The following is a 23,200-nucleotide window of genomic DNA, read 5'->3' on the forward strand; positions in this document are numbered from 1 at the left end:
TTTCGGTCACATTCAGTTTTTAATAGCGTTCCTTATTTTGGATATTTGCAATGTTTAAGTACACTTCCGTGTTTCGAGAAGCGACGTAAACTTGTTAGTACTGTAGATTTATTCAGTAAAACAAAACTCGTAACTCAGCGTGAAACACAAGCGCAAATGTCACAATGTTATATGCGTCATAAAACTTATAAGGTGCAAGGATCAAAATGGCGTATCAAGGTAAGTTGGTTGTTAAGATTTGACGAGTGACATCGCACTGCTGCGTCTGAACTTTCTCTCGTTTGTCGGATTAGCGTCATCGTTTTAACCATGGGAATAAATATAGAGTGAACCTGACCTGCCTCGGTTTCGTCAAGAGTTCAGTAAAATATAAATAAAATAAAAATGATAAAATAAGATCATACAAAGATCGCATTTATAAATTACACTAACCATCAAATAACAATAATTAAAAAAAAAGAATTATTTTTACCACTCTGACTTATTCTAAAGTTAAAATTATATATATTACGTATAATTTTTTTTTAATTTTGGAGGCTTGTAATATACTGAAACGTAATATTACGTTTATGATGTATGAAATACTCAGGGCAATTAAAAATGTCGACATTGAGACAGAATATACACATTATTAATTGTATTAAACTAACACAACGGTATCTCAAATGTTGGAAAAGAGTAACTACTGAGTTCCTTGCCTTCACGGTTAAGACGTTCTGATTCATAAGTGCTTCTAAAAGCCTACTTAAATAAAGTATATTTTAATTTGATTAGTTATAATGGTAGCAATCAAATTTGTTATTGTATCCATGTGTTATACACAACATTTAAATTTATATTGACTCAGCTATCCAACCAATAATGTTGTCTAAGACCTTCTTATTTGGTATCTTAAAATGAATAAATAAATAAAATATATAATTATTATTAACAAAAGCTAAAGTTAGCATAACTTTACATATAAATTTTACGAATTAAAGAATAAAGAGGAATAATTCTAACCCTTTTTTATAACGCCATTAGACCTTTACGAATTACAAATGTAGGTACTTATTTTGAGCCGGGATCAAGTCGGATTTGACGTCAAGGGAATCTTTACATCAAATATTACATAAAATAAAACGAAATTTCAGAGGATATAAGATACAAAACCAAGAGAATTGATGAAATCAATAAAATAAATTGTTAGGAATCATTTTGTTATAATTGAAATCGATTTACTGACATAATAGAATGAGTCGACACAAATTCATGGATTCAAATCTGTACAAGATACCCGTAAATTCACTTAAAGCTTCATTTAATTTTACCGATAATTTCCAAGAAAATAATATAATGTCAAATTTTGTTACGAAGAAAATACTAGATTTATGATGTTGTAATAAAAAATAACTGTCTATTAAAAATAAGTTATAGGATTATAGATTATTTCAATCGAAGAAGGTTTAGATATAAATAAACCTTAGACTTAAATATTCCATACTATTGCCTTATATCTTGGCCTCATTAGGCGCTAAAAACAGTTCTTGGTTAATATATATATTGTCTTTATTTATAAAACACAATTCATTTGAGCCGAGATGGCCCAGTGGTTAGAACGTGTGCATCTTAACCGATGATTTCGGGTTCAAACCCAGGCAGGCACCACTGAATTTCCATGTGCTTAATTTGTGTTTATTATACATCTCGTGCTCGGCGGTGAAGGAAAACATCGTGAAGAAACCTGCATGTGTCTAATTTCAACGATATTTCGACATTATCTACGAATGTATTTCACTTTGGGTGAAAGTGACAGTGGTAGTGGTAACCAGTGTTTACGCAGCAAACGTACGAGAAAGGAGGTAGTCCGATATGGACACTTCTAATGCCGTCAACATCTACCCGCAAACGTCAGTCTCGTGAATAAGACATTCGTAGATAATGTCGAAATATCGAGCTCCACCAAATAAAAAAACATGGTAAATATCCCGTTTTAAATACTGTTAGTAAGAAACAAGTTATTTAGAATTACCGAGCCTTGTGATGTATTTAACATACATTTAGTACACTACCGATTCTCTTAATTATATCCGGTTCTCAACCGGATATAATTGTGATTATTTATTCAACGAATGGAAACGCATTTGTTTCGAGGAAATGGATTCATCTGGGAGTTGTAAAAGACTTTATTTTCCGAAAGTACCGAAGTGGTTTGGAATGAATGTGGCCATTGTATCAATCACTTCGATTAATTCCGCAATAAACCCGGAATTCTTTCCAATCTAGTTCTATGCGCTACTATAAATTGTTCAAGGTATTCCTACAGCATGCGATAGTTAGCTGAAGTTCTATTTTTACTCGACTATGGAGATGCAGTAGGCCATGCTTTGCCTTTTTTAGTTTTTCAAGTGAAATTTATTTTAAAATAGCATTAAACACGAAAATAAACAGATAGTCGATATAAACTGAAAGTTATCTGTTTTTTGTACGCGAATGAAACAAAAATATTGTCGACAGACTCAGTAGTTACTTTTTCCAAGTAATTGAGTGACAAAGGTACGCAAATTAAATGCCATTAAATTTAAAATATATAGTGTGCGTATCAATCAATAAATAAAAATTCCAAAGTATTTTTATCATCTACGCTAATGCGATGTATATATTTTAAGATATAGGTAGGCGGACGAGGGAATTTCCACCTGATGGTAATTGGTCACCACCGCCCACAGAGAATGGCGCTATAAGAAATATTAACCATTCCTTACATAGCCAATGCGCCATCGACTTTGGGAACTAATATGTTATCTCCTTGTGCCTGTATATACTGGCTCACTCAGTCTTCAAACTGGAACACAATAATATTGAGTACTGCTATTTAGCGATAGAATATCTGACGCGTACGTGGTACCTACCCAGATGGGCTTGTACAGCCCTACCACTAAGTAAAATTAAACTTTACTGTAATATTAAATGTTAGCAAATACGTCATTATAACGCGATTCCGATATTATGTTAAACAATTACAAATGTAAAAAAGGAACTAACAATGATTCATATTATAACCACGTATCTGGAATACAAATATAGAAATTGAAAAAACTATACGGCTTATCTGTTTCACCGTGTAATCCTAAAACATCATTCACAAGACAAATAGCCCCATAATGTCTCCATTTGATGAGGGTTGTAAGTTGAACATTCGTAGGGGATTTATACATATGGTACAATTTTATCTCTATCTAAACACGTGCTTAACTTTATTAGTTTTCATGACGGAATACCTAAAGGCTACTAATTACTAAGGTAACATTAATAGCTCTTTTATTTACAATATTTTATCCTTTCAATCTATTATATGGCGACATGATTGATAAATCATCAATTTACCCGTGATTGATTAATTTGAAAACATTTTAAGTACATATTTGACTTTTCTATAATAAACAATAATATAATAATATTTAAGTGTATTTTTGTTTAGCAAAAAAAAGTAATATAATAAGATAAAATTTGTTTGTTCGTATGGAGGATGTAATTCAATCATTCACTTTTCATATAACGTATAACTTTTTCATAAACGTTGTGATTATCAAACATCTAGGTATATTTTTATATTAGGTATAATCATCTTTTAATGTCATACTTATACGTTTTTTGATAGTATGAAGGTTCTTAACGTAGCATAGACAATATATGTGTAATGGTTGCCAGGTGATATCACTCAACGTGATTTTATTTCAGGAAATATCAAACAATCCGAATTTTTATATATGTTATTGAATCGAAATTCATTTTTATATTTATTGTGGATAAGTTTCCAATGATTCTACCGTACCCCTGCACGAAATTATTATTTGCACGCACTTTCTGAACGCACCCGTAAACGTCAAACATGGCCGCCCGTTGAACAGACATGTCATTGCATTTTATGGATTATATATCGAAATATCTCGACTTTACGAATTTTACGGATATATATTGTCGACTAAAAAATCATTATTTTTTACATTGAAATAAAACTAGTTTTTAACGGATTTAATCGCGTATATTAATTATTTTAACATCCCGACGTTTCGAGCACTTTGCAGTGTTCGTGACCACGAATTTTTATATTTCAATGTGTAATAATCGCGAAAATCTAAGACAACATTACATTATTTTTTAAATGTATAAGTGTGGATAGGTTTCGATCGGGTCTATCGTAGACCTATACGAAATTATTTATATAGATATTATTTACCTAAACCTTCTCTATAAAGTATTGCACCATTTGGTACAAGCTTATATGGGTTCGGTAGATTATTTACTATGGCATTAAAAAAAACACATATTATTTATAACCATAGATAATGTGATCCTATTATCCAATCAGATCTCATATATATCTGGTATATCGTAGGACCTTTTTTTTTTTCGCTGGAAAAACGCGTTACGCGGTATGTGGGATTCGCCGGTGCCCAAGATGTTAGCGGCACACCGGAATACCCACTAAAAAACCAGCGGTACCCTCTCCGTCTCATCGGTGGGCGCCACGGGATCGCATTCGCATGCTAGCGTGACGCCTTGACGCCCTATGCGGGCCTCCAATTCCTAGGAGGGATTCCCGGGGTATATATCGTAGGACCTATACAAGGTCTGCATGTTTAATTTCATATGTTGTCTAATGAAATTACGACTGTTTAAACATGCCGATGAAATGACACTCGGGACATGTTAGAATGGACGTTATTTATAAATTGTAATTATTTTAAAAGCACTTTAAACACAAACAAACGATAACCATTTCCATTTGCAACCATCGAAATGTTTACTCTATGGAATATAATTAATGTCAATAAACTAAGGTGTAATTTAGTTACATTGACTAAAATTCGTTTATTTCGAATCAGTCTCTTGCGAATTTATTAAGTGATTGGACATTAAATGATACGTAACGCTTTGGATATCACATTATATTTTTATTTACTGAGACGTTTTACTACACTTATATAACATTTGATGCTTTTATTCTTTAAATAGTTTTTTTCTTCTGTCTCTTTGTTATGTCATTATTTATAACTTGCGCTGAAAATTTCTTCTTCCTTAACTTTCTGGCGCTTCTTCTCTTCTTCTTTAGTATTGCTTCACAGATAAAATGTTACTGATGGTATGTGGTCACCAGCCAAAAATATTGGTCCTGTAAGAAATATTAACCATTCCTTAGATCGTCAATGCACCATCTCCCCAAGACGCTATGTACCTCGCTATGTATTGTTTCGGTGTACAATAAAGTATATTATCTATCTATCTATCTATCTACCTCGTACCTGAAGCTACACTGATGACCCAGACAGACTACTGTTTCGTTATTGAAATTCCAATTGACTATTAGCAATATTATGATGAGAACTTTTGGTTTTTATTATGATAAATTACCAAAATTAAATCCAAAATAATCACATCAAGTTTCTAAAAATCACAACTAAATAGATATATTCCGTATTTGAAATGGTCGTTCAATATTATCAGCTATCTACGTATAACGTCTACCTGCCTAATTAGACAGAGCTGAAGCTCCTAATTATTGACTGTCAAAATTATATTAATTATAGAGCTAGTCTGCAAGATCATTTGGAAGTTCACCGCAGGCACGATCGTGAAATTTCCGAAAGTGTTATGCAACATTGAGTATAATAACTTAAACAAGTAAAGGAGACGGGTTTTATATTACACGAGTAAGTTCTTACATATTATACTGTTTGAAAAAACATATCCGAGCAAAAAAAAACGCTAGAAGATATGTTTTTTTTTTTTTAATAATTTTCTTCCGATTCCCAATTATAAGTAACGAAGCAAGATACTTTAAAAAGAACGTAAGAATTTAAATTCTATCAATTCTGTTAGTGTTTTTGTTAAACGAATGATACTGTTTTAAATAATCGTTCAGGAACTATTCGTATGTTTAAACGAAGGAACACGAGAGTATGTCAAACAAAATTCCGTATTCCGTACACATGAAGGAAATACAATAATTTGAACGTGTCCATACTATTTGTCGCATTGCAGCTGTCTGAAGTGGATTTTTCAATATTCGTGTGTTTGATATTTCGTGTTAGTCATTTTGTTGGCAGTGTGTTACTAGTAACAAATGTTCCCTTATTTATTTCAATGTTTGCTAGTTTTTTTCTTAGATTTCTTATTATTGAACGTTCGTGTAATACATGAACAAAATATTTTATCGTTCGGAAATATTTTATGTGATCATGATGATACATTGTTATAATAATTAATGCGTTTCTTAGCAATTTGTTTGTATTTATGCGTAATATGGGTAGCGTAACGTATGAAGTGATAAAAATATCGTGGAAGTTTTTATTATTATTAGCTCTTATAATTTTTAAACAGAGAACACTATAGACAAGAGAGTAACGTTAGAGTATTTTTTTTTTATTATGTATATCGGCGAACGTGCAAATGGACCTGATTATAAGTGGTTACATCCAACTTTGTAATCGAAGATGTTGATGAAGATGTGCCTGTACTTACACTGACTTCCTCACCATTTAAGCTCGCTGTTGGCGGTAGAATATCCGATGTGTGGGTGGTACCTACCCAAACAAAACCATACTACAAAGTAAAGTTATTATGACGCCCATAAGCGTTTACTGTCCCATAACGTGTTAAGCAATACCAAAGAAAATTTTTGAATTAATTCGTAGCATATAGAATAACTCGAAAAAAATATACTAAAGGCTAGAACTTGAGGCCAATAAAAACTAATGATTGTCATAAACATACATTGTTATCGCCAAACAAGAATGGGTTGTCATTGAGAAACATTAGTTGAGTTTATAAACCATTAATAAATAAATAATTTTGTTCACAGGGGCTTCTCAGTGGTGGCACCGGAGGTTGCTGTCCCGGGAAAAACAACAGCTGTCCTCGTCACTCTTCATGGCAGAGCTGAAGATGGAACTTTGGATCCTCTGAACGTAACAGTCAGACTGGAAACTCAAGATGCTGATAATGATGTTAAGCTGTTGACCACGGCCAGTCAAATGATAACAGGTAAGAAATAATTTGAGTATTTAAATTTTTCCTTATTTTATCTGAAGATTTAGGTTAAAGATTAAAATTTGTTTTTTATCAATAATCGGATACTCTGACCTATTATACATAAAGCCTGTTAATGTTCCATTGAGGAAAAAGTTTCTTTTGATTTACTGTTGCTTTACAAAATTCTTTACAATGTTCAAAGAAAAAAAGAAACTTTAAATTTGTAAGTGTAAAATAAATTAACCAATGATATGTTAATATATTGATTAATTTTAATTAATGAACTACTTTCGACATAAAATTACTGTTCAACTGTTTTAGCGTCAAATTTTAGTGGAAACTTGAGTTTAGTTCTTGTAAATTAATATGTGTAAGATGCACACCACGTTCAAGTTTACTAACTTGCTAACTAAATAAAACTTCCTCTATAAGATATCTAATAAATTATTTAATTAATATCACAGTGTTTACACAGCTACAGTGTTATTCTAGAACTTATTCGTATCTCACAAAAATGTCACAATCGATTTACGGTGATACGTCGTATTGATGCGTGTATCCTTTAAATGGTATAATAATTGTCATGTTCACGTTCTGTGAGTTTCGAGATAGTTCTTACAGAATAGGTCTCTAGGTAAAAACCCCAGGAAGAGATAAAAATTTAATATACCTAATAAATTCTGACAGATTTTCAATATGAAATTATAAAAATATTTATATATCATTCAAATCAAATTAAAATATATTAAATAGGTTCTTTCATATGAATTTGTATTGTTATTTCATATGATTAAATTAAATTTTAAGCTACATTTTGTTAATTTGTTCCTATGGAAGCGAGCTTATAATATGAAATCTATTCTAAACTATTGTATTAATATTTCAATTCATTTCAATTGGACGACGTCCAATGCTGAACAAAGGTTTCCTCCAAAAATCTCTACAATAGCCGTTTCAATCGAAAGACATCCTTCTCCTCCAAAAATATCTACAACAGCCGGTCTTGCGCTACTCGCATTCAGCTTCCCGCGACCCTTACCAAAACAGTCAGTCCACCTTAGGGGTCTTCCCACGCTGTGTTCTCCGTTTCGTAGTTGCCACACGAGAACTCTTTTACCTCAAGGGCAGTCTGTTCCACGAGCTATGTGCCTCACCCACAGCCACTTCAGTTCGGCTATTCTTCGGGTTATATCGGTAATTTTGTTACGTCTACGGATTTCTTCACTTCTGATTCGGTTTCGTAGGGAAACTCCGAGTATATCCCTCATTACTCTTTGAGTGACTTTGATCCTTCTTATGAGTCGTTTAGTAAGAGTATTGACGTATGTACAGCTTAATTTACACGTAATTCATTATTGTATGAAGATTATATATTGATAATAATAATATAACTGATTACACTTAACACAATATTTCCTGATATTTTTGGTTAAATATATGTAGATATTGCATAAGTTTCAATATCACGTACGTTCCTAATACTATTCTTTACCACTTCACCCACTCCGAAACTTGGTCGGTAAATAAAACTTCTTGAACCAAATATCTGAAAACTCTAACGAAATTATTTTGCATGAGTTATAAAGTTCACAAGAAGCGCGCTCCGTAAAAGTGTTTCCAACGGTATTGTGAATTATCGACGTGGAAGTTTCTAGACGGAACCAGGATATATTTACGATTGTTTGAAGGTTTATTTGTTTGTTTGTTGTGCCATACGACCTTAGTTTGGCCATCATCTTTTAAGAAAAGTAATTAATTTATAATAAGCCGAAAAAAATACACAAGATCATGCTTCTGATGATTATTATAGATCCGAGTATCTATTCCCTTTAAAATTAAGTGATACATGGCGATTGCAAAGGTGTACCAACGTTTGAATACATATCAAAATTTAATAAACTAACAATTTCAATCTGGGAACAAGCGTGACTTTTTTTTAATTTTTTTTAGGAAAGCAAACGGATAATTGTTCTGTTAATGTATCGCACCAGCAATATGCGATCGTCAATGGATCTCTTGTAATTCTCACGTATTATTCAAACTAAAACGATTGAAAACTCATACCACCTACCACTATAAGGTGTCTGCTTCCGACAATGGGAGGTTCTGACGTTCATTATGATGTTAGAATTATTATACATTGATTAACATCACAATTTTTTCAGTCATTTCTTAACTCAAATCTCTCAAGTCATGCCTATAAACGTTTATGGCTCACGTGCACATAAAAATCCTAAAATAAGCAAGACGTAAAAATAAACTTAAATGGAAAAAGTTATACTGTCATGTGTCAAAACTATTATACATCACTGGATATATCCAGTGTGGTAATGGAGATATTCAGAATATCAATTTACGACGTCTAAGGGAATCATAAAGGCATTTCGTTGTCTAGAAAACTTTAGCCATTTCAGTATTCATGGAGAAAGGCGCTAGAAGTTTATTCGGGTTCCGTTAATGCATCTTAGTTTTAAAATCCTTTGTAGTCGGTGTCCTCGCATGTTCTTTATTTTCTAAAGTTAAACCGCCGTTTGAGAGCAAAGTACGATAAAAAATATTCCCATTTTTCTGAGATTGATGGTTTGTTCCTGAAAAGTTAATTGATGATGTCCGTGTGACTGATTTAAGTCATGGCGTTTATTCACAATGGAGACTAGCCAAATGCGAAGGACAAATTTTTAGGATACTTCTACACTTTCACGACCCTGTGTTAAGACAATCCGATATGACCTGAGTTTAGACGAAGGCCAAACAGTGCTTCATTTAATCAATTATGAACTCTTATAGTCTTAGTGTCTAAATTTATTTACCCGTGTTATACCAAAAATATTTATGAAATTCACCAAGCCATAAAATCCATTCAGCTGTATTTTGTATATCTTTTGCTAATTTGTCTTATTACAAATACGTCTTATAGTTAATAATACTGTTTCCTCTAGCAGACTTATCAGCTTTGCGATAATTTTCCACAACATACTCAGTCAGAGGTTCTTGACAAACTTGGTATTGAACGTTTGACTAATTTTAAATACATTTTGCGTATTTATTATTTGTGATTATCCATCTATCTATTCCATTCAATTGATTGATACATGACAAAATAGTTTTTCTTATATACTTATGGTAGTTACGCTGTTTATATCATTAAACGGGATAATAGTCAAAAATATTTCTTGCTCTTATCACCTTGCATTCAAACATACACAATCTTTAGTCTTATAATAGAAAACAATTATATTTTTATTTGTATTAAATATTACTATATTTTGCCATTCAGGTTTCCCCTTACGCTATTTGTCGCGTTTCAACGCTCGACAAGTTTTATTCAGCGTCGTCATTGATGATTGACTCTAAGATTATGGGAATCATAGTATTTTTGAAATACGTCAAGCATTATCTAATAAACCATCTAAGTCATACGGGAATAGATAGTAACAATAAGTTTATAATAGTACTTTTGTTAAGTGCCTTATTTCATTACTTGACAGACATAATATAAAGAAATACTGCGACTCGCTCTAACTTATCGCTCTGGACTTACCTTTTAACTCGATTCTCATTCGTTTTCTTCCAACATGCAGTTGATACATGGTACGATCCTCCTTAAGTCCATTAATCAAAGTCTAGATACTATCATAATGTCCTGTCTCCTACTGCAGAGTGCAAACTGGATTATTTTGTAAGTTCTATTAGTTTAATAGGACTCCATTTAAAAGAATAATGTATTTTTAGGAATGGTTTTGTTTGTGTAAAATCTTATGAAATCAAATTATAATATTCTTTTATGGCATATAATATGCATGTAAGTCTTTTAAAACGTACATTCAAACTCATTATATTTCATTTTTCAGAACTTTTGAAAAGTAATTTCGTGTGTGTCATGTTTTATTTTATATATTTTAGATTTTACTAATGCATATTATTAAGATATAATAATTTTATGCACTCCTTTTACATGTAAATTTTAAATGTCCAAAATTTACTAAAATGCTTGATGCTCCTTCGTACGTATGATTTTCGTAAGAAGGGGTTACAAGGTTGTGCTTCACTCGATTCAATTCGAATTCACTTACGAATATTATTTTATTGGTTCAATACTGCATACGTGATTGTGTAAGTTTTAATATCACGTACTTTTCTAATACTATATCTAAGACTTCACCTGCATCGGTCGGTAAATAATAATTTTTGAACCAAATATATGAAAACTCTTACGAAATTATTTGCATTAAAGGCATATCTTAAGTTCCCGCTGCGTCTGTATGTATGTCATGCAAATATCAAAGGCTACTATTTACATTTCGGTCTTACTAATAGTCAGATTCATTCAAGAGAAAATATACGTTACTTCCCAGAAAGTATGAAACCTCATGATAATATTCATCGATTTAATATGCGTCCGTACGTCTGCAATTTGTTTGATTGGCTGATCAAAAATTTACCTAAACTTACCTGAACAATAAGTAACGAGCTTAGGTAACATATACAAATGTTATTTACCTTTCGTGGTTAGCATCGTTAGAGCGACGATTTTGATTAAAAGGATAGAATTCTTGTTCAGCCGAGCGTGTCGTGAATCAGTGTTAATAGCTCAAAGCAATGCTGTATCGCAAATATTTTGTCTTAACGATTCATTGAGGGCTGATTGCACGTTAATTGAAGCGATACTAACTAGAAGCCCCAGTTGAACTATTAATTAATAATGAGTTACATAAACTTTAATATAATATATATCAATTAAATTGGCAGCAGGATTGTCAAAATCCATACCTACCCAAGGTATCACATACTTAGTATTGTTGTGTTACTGATCGAAAGGTAAACGAATCATATATTAATTATAATAAAGACGAAAATACAGTAAATGAAACACAGTCATAATTCCGAATAAGACTTGGATTAGAATAGGACTAAGACTTTATACAATAAGGTCAAAAAGAATAAAATAATATTTTAACTTAAATCTCTCTGAACAAAGTTGATATGGTCGTTAGCGATTAAGTTATTATGTAACTGTCACTCGGCATTCATATAAAATCTCAGGGTGGGCCTTAGTGACAGTCTGTAAATTTACCACTTCTGGGCTAAGGCCTCCTCTCCCTTTGCGGAGAAGGTATGGAGCATATTCCACCACGCTGCTCCAATGCGGGTTGGTGAATATACATGTGGCAGAATTTAGTTGAAATTAGGCACATGCAGGATTTCTTCACCGCTGAGCACGACATGACTGAAGCGCATGAAAAATCAGTGGTGCTGGCCTGGATTTCAACCGGCAATCATCGGTTAAGATGCACGCATTCTAACCACTGGGCCATCTCGGTTCGGGCGGGCCCACACTATGAGCATTTGCCAGTAGTGTAACAGTTTAGATTCGAACATCACGTAAGTGAGATGAACTGAGCAATGTGCAACCTCTATTGGTACAATTTGTAACATTACATAAGTAAATAAAAAGAACTGAGTGTAACAGTGCGCTACCTGCAATGATACAAATTGTAACATTACATCAGGAAAGGAGAGAAGAATCGAGCATTTCAGTGTAAAAGAAAACCGACTCGGTTTCAGACGAATGCTCAAAATCGAATGTTAGATTGTTACATTACTGGTGAATATTACCGCTTATTTTTTTAAAAACTGGGTTTTCACGATTTCATATACACTGAGAGGAAAACAAAAATTGAATAAAAGAGTATCCTCCATTGCACTGTAAAGTTTAAAATTTCATAAAAATAATTAAACCAAGATAATTTTTGTTTTTAAAATTAATTAATTTTAAAACATTTTAATCAAACGTTATTTAATATAACAACACAACAATTTATTATAAGGATAAAACTCAATTACACATTTTATATTACATTAACAGTCTGTAAATTTCACACTGCTGGGCTAAGGCCTCCTCTCCCTTTGAGGAGAAGGTATGGAGCATATTCCACCACGCTGCTCCAATGCGGGTTGATGAATATACATGTGGCAGAATTTAGTTGAATTAGGCACATTCAGGTTTCCTCACGATGTTTTCCTTCACCGCCGCGCACGAAATGAATTATAAACTCAAATTTAGCACATGAAAATTTAGTGGTGCTTGCCTGGGCTTGAACCCGAAATCATCGGTTAAGATGCACGCGTTCTATCCACTGGGCTGTCTCGGCTCTCAATTACACGACAGGACGTAATCGCTACAAATATCAAATTCAGATTTCCATGACAGGGTGCTAATGATCATAGTAATTGCTAATTCCATCGAAGAAATCGGATTTGCTTTGCAGCGTATCTAACGAACCGTTCGCTGGCTGTCAGCTGCGACTTCCATCTGATGGAACGGAAAAATTAGATCTTGCAAAAGGAAAATCTCCTTGTTAGAACACGTTCATTGGACACGAACGGGTAAATATGAATTCTGTTGACATCGTTAACGGGTTGGTTTGTTTCTTTTTTTTTTATTTTCTCTTTATAAGGTTAATATTATTACTAACTATGAATTAACGTTATTAAAGATGACTGGATTAATATTGAAAAAAAAAAAAAAATGTTATTAGGAGTAATTCATACAAAGGTATTCCTCCTGCCATTTTCCGTTTGTTATTTTGAAAAACACATACCTATGCCAAATGTAACCTCTACTGTAGTCTCAGTAGTTTTGCCTGAACATCAGCCTGGACAAACAATTTGATAAGCACAGAATTTCCAAATCGAATAAAAGGTACAAAAAATAACGTAAAATATAACTGTTTCGATGTTTTTTTTTTCTATAGTTTTGGAGCGTTTTTATTGATATATTTTGTAGATTCATAACTTGTACAAAACAGTTACTCGGCGGGCATAAAATAAAATAGAATTCACGAAATTTAAATAGCTCAAAAATAAATTTATATCAAAATAAAAGAAGCTCTAACAATACATGGATGTAAATAAAACGCATACTCCATACAGCGTGCGTTTTCTATAGCCTCCTTTTAATAATTTCTTTATTATTTTAGTCGGAACATGAAAACTTCTCTCTCAGTCCAATGGTTCCAAGCGTTCTGCGAAAATTCCTTTGAATAAAGTCTGGTTGTTTGTGAGTCCGAACAAAGCCAATCTTTTCGGATTCCTATGCAAAAGGTTCCCTGAACAAAATATTATATGGTATATCGTTGCTTTGTGCTCATGGAAATTTTATGTCGCCCGTCTCTGTACGAAGAATAATAAGCAGCCAATTTGAAATTTGGTGCCTTTTAAAAGATTTCCAAAGGAATCTTCACTCTTTTTAAACACGGGTTCCGACCTCGTTTATTCTTGCTGGCCAACCGCTTGTGACTGACGCTAGATTATAACAAAGGATTCTTTGTATTATGAAAATAGTTTTGCTCAGATTTTTACACATTTATAGGTTCTGCGGAGGTTTTATTTTCTTTACTGACGCCTGATTGCGTCCGATTTATCTCATAGATTTTTTCACTCTATTGTCAGATATTTTTTTAACTGTATTATGATATATCTTTAATTTTATTCTGTATTTTTAAAATAATGTGTATGTATATATGTATGAACTTCTTTTCGTTTGTATTTTTTTCGCATCGCATCCCGTTTTATAATAAATGGAATAACTATAATCATATATTATATTTTTGACATCTTATCATTAAATATATATTTTTTTTACTTATGAATTGTATTCATCGAACAATAAACAAGATTTAAAGATACTGTTAAATCATTCTGCGAAAATAAATTAATTACGAATTAGGCACAGACGCAGAAAATTAAATGCAACAAAAACGCAATATCTCTGTCTCTTATTGAATGTATCCGCAATTTGTCTGATAGCAATACTCGTATACAAATTTGTGTCTTATTTGTACCAAGTATATTCAAAAACTCAATCTTCAAATGGAAACATGTGGTGAACGTCTGCATCCAAGTGCATGAAATTGTATTCCAACAGTTCTATTACTGTGAATCGATGTGAATATTGCAAAATTGTCCCCAATTGATCTTCCGTTATCGGTTTAGTAAAGTCCTTTGTTGTACTAAAAATTTAATGTATTGATACTATTTAGAGAATTTTATGTAATATTTAACCTTTAACACGACGACGGTATTACGACGACGTGACTATTTCTTCTCGTTAGCTTCGACGTGGGATCCTGACAGGATCCTTTTAAATGTAGCTCATTTAAACGGCCGTCCTTGTTGGTATCCCACAAAGAGATGTAGGTAATATAAGGAATTAATTGATACATTTAATTGGACACTAAAATTTAAAAAATATATATTTTAAGGCGTTCGGGTTTCGTTTCATTGTAAATTTCAGATCAAAAATTATCTTCGAAAACGAGCTTTAATATACAAAAACGTGTTTGTGCTATTGATTGTTGAGTTTCTTCGCCTGGAGCTATTCTTGGCTATATTTGACCCAAAATATTGTGAAATATCAACTTCGTAGGATAAATAGAAAAGGTTTATTATTTCATTCTTCTTAGTCTTATTATCAATACATCATGTTTGGACCGATTTAGGCGGCAAATCTCTATAGACCTAACTACCCAGAACATATTATAGTACACAAGTGTGTCTGCAAACACAGGCGAACTGTCTATTCCCTCCCTCTCCGATTCGACGGCAAATTCGACATGACTGGAAAAAGTTTAGGCGCAGGACCAACGGCTTTACGTACTTTCTGAGGCTAGGAAGCTGCTACTCCCAGACACCACACCAGGCTATTATGATGAATTATTCGATAAAAAAAACCCAATAGATTTTTAACTGCTGAACTGGAGTTCGAACCCAGGACTTCGGGGCCCTGGGTCGAGAAGAGACGAGACTCGATCTGCGGCCTTATATATAACTAGTATATATAGTATAGTGTATAGTAACTGAGCAATGTGCAACCTCTATTGGTACAATTTGTAACATTACATAAGTAAATAAAAAGAACTGAGTGTAACAGTGCGCTACCTGCAATGATACAAATTGTAACATTACATCAGGAAAGGAGAGAAGAATCGAGCATTTCAGTGTAAAAGAAAACCGACTCGGTTTCAGACGAATGCTCAAAATCGAATGTTAGATTGTTACATTACTGGTGAATATTACCGCTTATTTTTTTAAAAACTGGGTTTTCACGATTTCATATACACTGAGAGGAAAACAAAAATTGAATAAAAGAGTATCCTCCATTGCACTGTAAAGTTTAAAATTTCATAAAAATAATTAAACCAAGATAATTTTTGTTTTTAAAATTAATTAATTTTAAAACATTTTAATCAAACGTTATTTAATATAACAACACAACAATTTATTATAAGGATAAAACTCAATTACACATTTTATATTACATTAACAGTCTGTAAATTTCACACTGCTGGGCTAAGGCCTCCTCTCCCTTTGAGGAGAAGGTATGGAGCATATTCCACCACGCTGCTCCAATGCGGGTTGATGAATATACATGTGGCAGAATTTAGTTGAATTAGGCACATTCAGGTTTCCTCACGATGTTTTCCTTCACCGCCGCGCACGAAATGAATTATAAACTCAAATTTAGCACATGAAAATTTAGTGGTGCTTGCCTGGGCTTGAACCCGAAATCATCGGTTAAGATGCACGCGTTCTATCCACTGGGCTGTCTCGGCTCTCAATTACACGACAGGACGTAATCGCTACAAATATCAAATTCAGATTTCCATGACAGGGTGCTAATGATCATAGTAATTGCTAATTCCATCGAAGAAATCGGATTTGCTTTGCAGCGTATCTAACGAACCGTTCGCTGGCTGTCAGCTGCGACTTCCATCTGATGGAACGGAAAAATTAGATCTTGCAAAAGGAAAATCTCCTTGTTAGAACACGTTCATTGGACACGAACGGGTAAATATGAATTCTGTTGACATCGTTAACGGGTTGGTTTGTTTCTTTTTTTTTTATTTTCTCTTTATAAGGTTAATATTATTACTAACTATGAATTAACGTTATTAAAGATGACTGGATTAATATTGAAAAAAAAAAAAAAATGTTATTAGGAGTAATTCATACAAAGGTATTCCTCCTGCCATTTTCCGTTTGTTATTTTGAAAAACACATACCTATGCCAAATGTAACCTCTACTGTAGTCTCAGTAGTTTTGCCTGAACATCAGCCTGGACAAACAATTTGATAAGCACAGAATTTCCAAATCGAATAAAAGGTACAAAAAATAACGTAAAATATAACTGTTTCGATGTTTTTTTTTTCTATAGTTTTGGAGCGTTTTTATTGATATATTTTGTAGATTCATAACTTGTACAAAACAGTTACTCGGCGGGCATAAAATAAAATAGAATTCACGAAATTTAAATAGCTCAAAAATAAATTTATATCAACATAAAAGAAGCTCTAACAATACATGGATGTAAATAAAACGCATACTCCATACAGCGTGCGTTTTCTATAGCCTCCTTTTAATAATTTCTTTATTATTTTAGTCGGAACATGAAAACTTCTCTCTCAGTCCAATGGTTCCAAGCGTTCTGCGAAAATTCCTTTGAATAAAGTCTGGTTGTTTGTGAGTCCGAACAAAGCCAATCTTTTCGGATTCCTATGCAAAAGGTTCCCTGAACAAAATATTATATGGTATATCGTTGCTTTGTGCTCATGGAAATTTTATGTCGCCCGTCTCTGTACGAAGAATAATAAGCAGCCAATTTGAAATTTGGTGCCTTTTAAAAGATTTCCAAAGGAATCTTCACTCTTTTTAAACACGGGTTCCGACCTCGTTTATTCTTGCTGGCCAACCGCTTGTGACTGACGCTAGATTATAACAAAGGATTCTTTGTATTATGAAAATAGTTTTGCTCAGATTTTTACACATTTATAGGTTCTGCGGAGGTTTTATTTTCTTTACTGACGCCTGATTGCGTCCGATTTATCTCATAGATTTTTTCACTCTATTGTCAGATATTTTTTTAACTGTATTATGATATATCTTTAATTTTATTCTGTATTTTTAAAATAATGTGTATGTATATATGTATGAACTTCTTTTCGTTTGTATTTTTTTCGCATCGCATCCCGTTTTATAATAAATGGAATAACTATAATCATATATTATATTTTTGACATCTTATCATTAAATATATATTTTTTTTACTTATGAATTGTATTCATCGAACAATAAACAAGATTTAAAGATACTGTTAAATCATTCTGCGAAAATAAATTAATTACGAATTAGGCACAGACGCAGAAAATTAAATGCAACAAAAACGCAATATCTCTGTCTCTTATTGAATGTATCCGCAATTTGTCTGATAGCAATACTCGTATACAAATTTGTGTCTTATTTGTACCAAGTATATTCAAAAACTCAATCTTCAAATGGAAACATGTGGTGAACGTCTGCATCCAAGTGCATGAAATTGTATTCCAACAGTTCTATTACTGTGAATCGATGTGAATATTGCAAAATTGTCCCCAATTGATCTTCCGTTATCGGTTTAGTAAAGTCCTTTGTTGTACTAAAAATTTAATGTATTGATACTATTTAGAGAATTTTATGTAATATTTAACCTTTAACACGACGACGGTATTACGACGACGTGACTATTTCTTCTCGTTAGCTTCGACGTGGGATCCTGACAGGATCCTTTTAAATGTAGCTCATTTAAACGGCCGTCCTTGTTGGTATCCCACAAAGAGATGTAGGTAATATAAGGAATTAATTGATACATTTAATTGGACACTAAAATTTAAAAAATATATATTTTAAGGCGTTCGGGTTTCGTTTCATTGTAAATTTCAGATCAAAAATTATCTTCGAAAACGAGCTTTAATATACAAAAACGTGTTTGTGCTATTGATTGTTGAGTTTCTTCGCCTGGAGCTATTCTTGGCTATATTTGACCCAAAATATTGTGAAATATCAACTTCGTAGGATAAATAGAAAAGGTTTATTATTTCATTCTTCTTAGTCTTATTATCAATACATCATGTTTGGACCGATTTAGGCGGCAAATCTCTATAGACCTAACTACCCAGAACATATTATAGTACACAAGTGTGTCTGCAAACACAGGCGAACTGTCTATTCCCTCCCTCTCCGATTCGACGGCAAATTCGACATGACTGGAAAAAGTTTAGGCGCAGGACCAACGGCTTTACGTACTTTCTGAGGCTAGGAAGCTGCTACTCCCAGACACCACACCAGGCTATTATGATGAATTATTCGATAAAAAAAACCCAATAGATTTTTAACTGCTGAACTGGAGTTCGAACCCAGGACTTCGGGGCCCTGGGTCGAGAAGAGACGAGACTCGATCTGCGGCCTTATATATAACTAGTAGACTAATGAGGCAGTCGATACATAAAAATAAAGGCTAAGGTAATAGTTTAATAAAAACTTTTATGAATAAGTTTAAATTTGGAATATAATTAGAAAGTACCTGGAAAATGTACATTCACGGCATTAATTTCCTCGTCATTTAGAACAACAAACAGAAAATTCAAATCAATTAGTAAAACTTTTAATTGAATCCACCTTAAGCATTGACGGTTACTTTTCTAATTATTCCTCGAGCAGATTCGGAATTCTGTCAAAAACATGCGGTGGAGACAAATTGCTTTCAAGCATTGTTAAATAGTGGAAACGCTTAAGCATTCGATGTGCAGATACAACATTTCGTTACTGTACCTAAGTGTATATTTTACAAAGATCGTATGTAAAAGTTAGGTTATAAATAATAACTATAAAACGCCGTATGTTACTTTTTAATATTTTAATAATGGTAGAGAAAAGATACAGAGTTTTATATTATAGTCATATTTAGTTATTTAAGATGTTCCTGTAATATATTTACTAAAGAATCAGAATCAGCTTTCGCCGACGGTTTTTCCGAACCGATACGACTTGGGATATATGGTCTAGAAATCAACAAATATCAAGTCATTAATATAATATTTTATTGAGTAATATATCTTACTTCTATCTTATTTAATTTTTTTTTTATAATCGCTCTAATTTTTTGATTTTAAAAAATAGCTTTAGAAAATTATATAAAATATGAATAACCTTAATTACTTAAAGTATCCACTACTTGAATGAGGGAGGCAGTTCGGGTTTTCTGGATACTATATTATAGTAAAGTCGTATACATACTATAGTATAACAATAATAATTAATTAATTTCGTCTGTTAGTAAGTATGTGACACTTGAGCTAAAATTTTACACACAACTTTTGGTGGTGACAATACAGTTTAATATAATTTAAATTTGGAATAAATAAAAGTTTCTCTACAATGTAGTACGAATTTATATTACAAAGGAGAGTTTGTATTATTAAAAAATCCAATATACTATATATATTTGATTATACAGGCTGTTTATTGCGATATGTTTTGGACACTGGTTAATTTTGCAAACAATATTCCAATATTCATAAGTAAAATAAATGTGTAGTTTTAATAAACTACTACATTTTTTGTTGTATCTGATGGATGGGCGGACGGACAAATGGCATAGACATTGGTGCTGTAAGAAATATTAACCAAGCCCTAGATTGTCAATGCGTCACCAACCTTGGGAACTAAGATGTTATGTCCCTTGTGAGAACACAACAATAATTAGTATAACTGTTTGTCAGTGAATACCTGATGGTACCTACCCAGACGAGATATAAGATTATGAGCTATATAAACTCAAGTTACAACAATAAAAGTGGATCAATATCCCTTATGAACTAACTTCGTATCTCACTCATAAAAAAATTTGTAATGGTAGGTGGATTGGTAAATGGTCACCACTGCCCAATGCGCCAATAACCTGGGGAACTGAGATATTTGGTCCCTTGTGCGTAGTTGGCTAACACACCCTAATTTAACCTTCGAACTAGAATACAACAATACTTAAATTAATATGATATGATAAGTGGGTGTTCAGTGCATGTCATATAACTTTCTGATATTTCGCGATCGTATTTTGCTGTGAGGTTCAAGATTGTTCTTACAGAAAATTCTCTCCTGCCTTCTTACTGTATGCACGTGTCCGCCAGACACGTTACACGCCAGGTTATTATAATATCACAGACATACACTCCAATTTTATTATATGTATCGACAAAGATAATATTTTTAATACATTAAATACCACGTTGATATTAGTACTAAAACAAGTTAAATACTTAGAACATGATGTATATTTAATACGTTATCTTGGGATCAATTTATCTTATAAAAGAAAAGATATTGTATAACAAAACTTTATAGCCCTTTGATAACAATCTTTTAAAACTTGATACGCTATACAATAAATATAATTATTAAGTTTGGAAATATATATTTTTTTTGTTTTACAAAAGCAACAACAAAAAACTGAAATATAATGTTTTTAAGTTTCCAATACTTTCATGGAAATATTAACAACAAGTAATTCTAGGCATATTTTTAAATGAAGTATAATGTTTTTTTTTTTTCGCTTTATACGAAAAGTGTTCCTTTTTTAAAATCGTTTCATGTTAAAATAAGTTCGTTTTTATATAAAAAATGAATAAAATAATGACAATAAAAACAGGCAGTAAAAAATAAATTGAGAAAACACGTTTAAATCATAATTTGAATGATAAATTGGCACATACGCCTTTTTACTACGTTTAAGGACCAGGCTTTTTATCTTGTATTATAACCATATAAGTATTTCCATACTCACTTTTAACTGCTTCATTGGGCAAAAGTAACTAACTGTAAACTGTAAGATCGTAGATGCTGAACGAAACTCCGTGTCAGACCCGGATATTGGATTTCTTTCTTAGTAATTATCCATTGCCTGGAAGCTAGAAGTGTGTACATACCTGTGCCTTGGAAAGCACGTAATCGTTGGCGCTGCGCCCAAAACTTTTTCAGGTCGTGTCGGATTTGCCGTCCTAACTGATTATGAGAGTAAGGGTATAGGGAGTTCACCGGTGTTTGCGCACATACTTGTGCACTAAAATATACAGTGAGCTAGTATCTCTTGACATTGGCTCACCAAACTCATCCGGCGTAACCAAAATCATCGCCCTTCCATACACGCGTAAAGCCTTGAGCAAAGGTAGTTATTGCAATCCTTTGAAACACTCGATACGGTGTGGTGTTCTCGTTAGGTTTTTTACGAAATGAAAAGTTTAAACCGGATTAACTAGCGGTCGATAGCGATATTTTTTAGTTTACGTTTTTGTGGAATCGATCTACAAACGAGGATTTTGCGTTAAGAATTGGAAACATTCGTTTAGAGATTATTCCAGTGAATTTCATTGGAAACATGCCCCTCGAACCCTGCCATGCCATGCCAAGGTTTCCTCACAATGTATTTCTTTATTGTCAAGCGCAAAAATAATAAATAGGCATATAAAAGCCAACATTGGTTTTGAACCTGTAATCTTCGTCTAATGCTCAGGTATTTAATCCAATGGGCCATCTAAGTTTATTATTTAATTACGTCTTATTATCCATATTGTCCAGTTAGTTGGACGAAAATTATGCTATTATAGTCCTATTCAAAACAATTTTTCGTCAATCTATTTAAAATCTGGATTTATAAAAGCACAAGCAGCCGCTCCATCAAAATCGCACAGGGAAGTAAAAAGTTCACCTGCATTTTTAAAGAAAAGGAACGCTTATGCAGGTCTACTATGAGTTGGTGACGTGAACCAAAGTTATTTTAAAATGTGCTGTGGTTTCCTTAAGAAATTTTTCATTACGACCGGAAACTAGAATGAAAATAAAAGAAACTCATCACTAACTTTCTGATATTTGAATGAGATAATATTAAGATATATTTTACATCAAATATATTGATGTGTTGTCTTGTTTAATGAGTAACACAGAGCATATATTGACTATACTGATTTAGACCTTATAATTAACACAAGCTTCGGATATACTCTTAATTGTAAATTCATTTGAACTCAGTTAGCGAGACGTATATAAATACCATAAATAAAATTAGAAAATTTCAGGTGCAATAGTTTTCGAAACTCACGCGACTTTTGTTTTGTTATACGAGCAGTATTGTAAAAAAAAATGGTAAAACGAATGCTATTTAATAAGCCGACCCGTTATTTCAAAAATATTCAGATTCCAAAAATGTATTACGGTTGTAATTGTTGAGCATGTTTCTATTAGAGTTATAAATGATGATTACTACTACTGATTCATATGTTATGTTATCTATAATAAACCAGCAACAAAATTTCATGC

General features: G+C 32.6%; 1 protein-coding gene across 1 annotated transcript in view; it reads left to right on the plus strand.

Annotated features, from left to right (window-relative positions):
* Nucleotides 1-23,200, plus strand: part of LOC125067301 (C3 and PZP-like alpha-2-macroglobulin domain-containing protein 8) — a 229,109-nt gene that overhangs the window by 109,555 nt on the left and 96,354 nt on the right. The window contains exon 3 of the mRNA XM_047675818.1: nt 6,845-7,026. Within this exon, the coding sequence (XP_047531774.1) occupies nt 6,845-7,026 (182 nt within the window). The remainder of the gene's footprint in view (nt 1-6,844; nt 7,027-23,200) is intronic.

This window comes from Vanessa atalanta, chromosome 11 (assembly GCF_905147765.1).
Source record: "Vanessa atalanta chromosome 11, ilVanAtal1.2, whole genome shotgun sequence".
Classification (NCBI taxonomy): Eukaryota; Metazoa; Arthropoda; class Insecta; order Lepidoptera; family Nymphalidae; genus Vanessa; species Vanessa atalanta.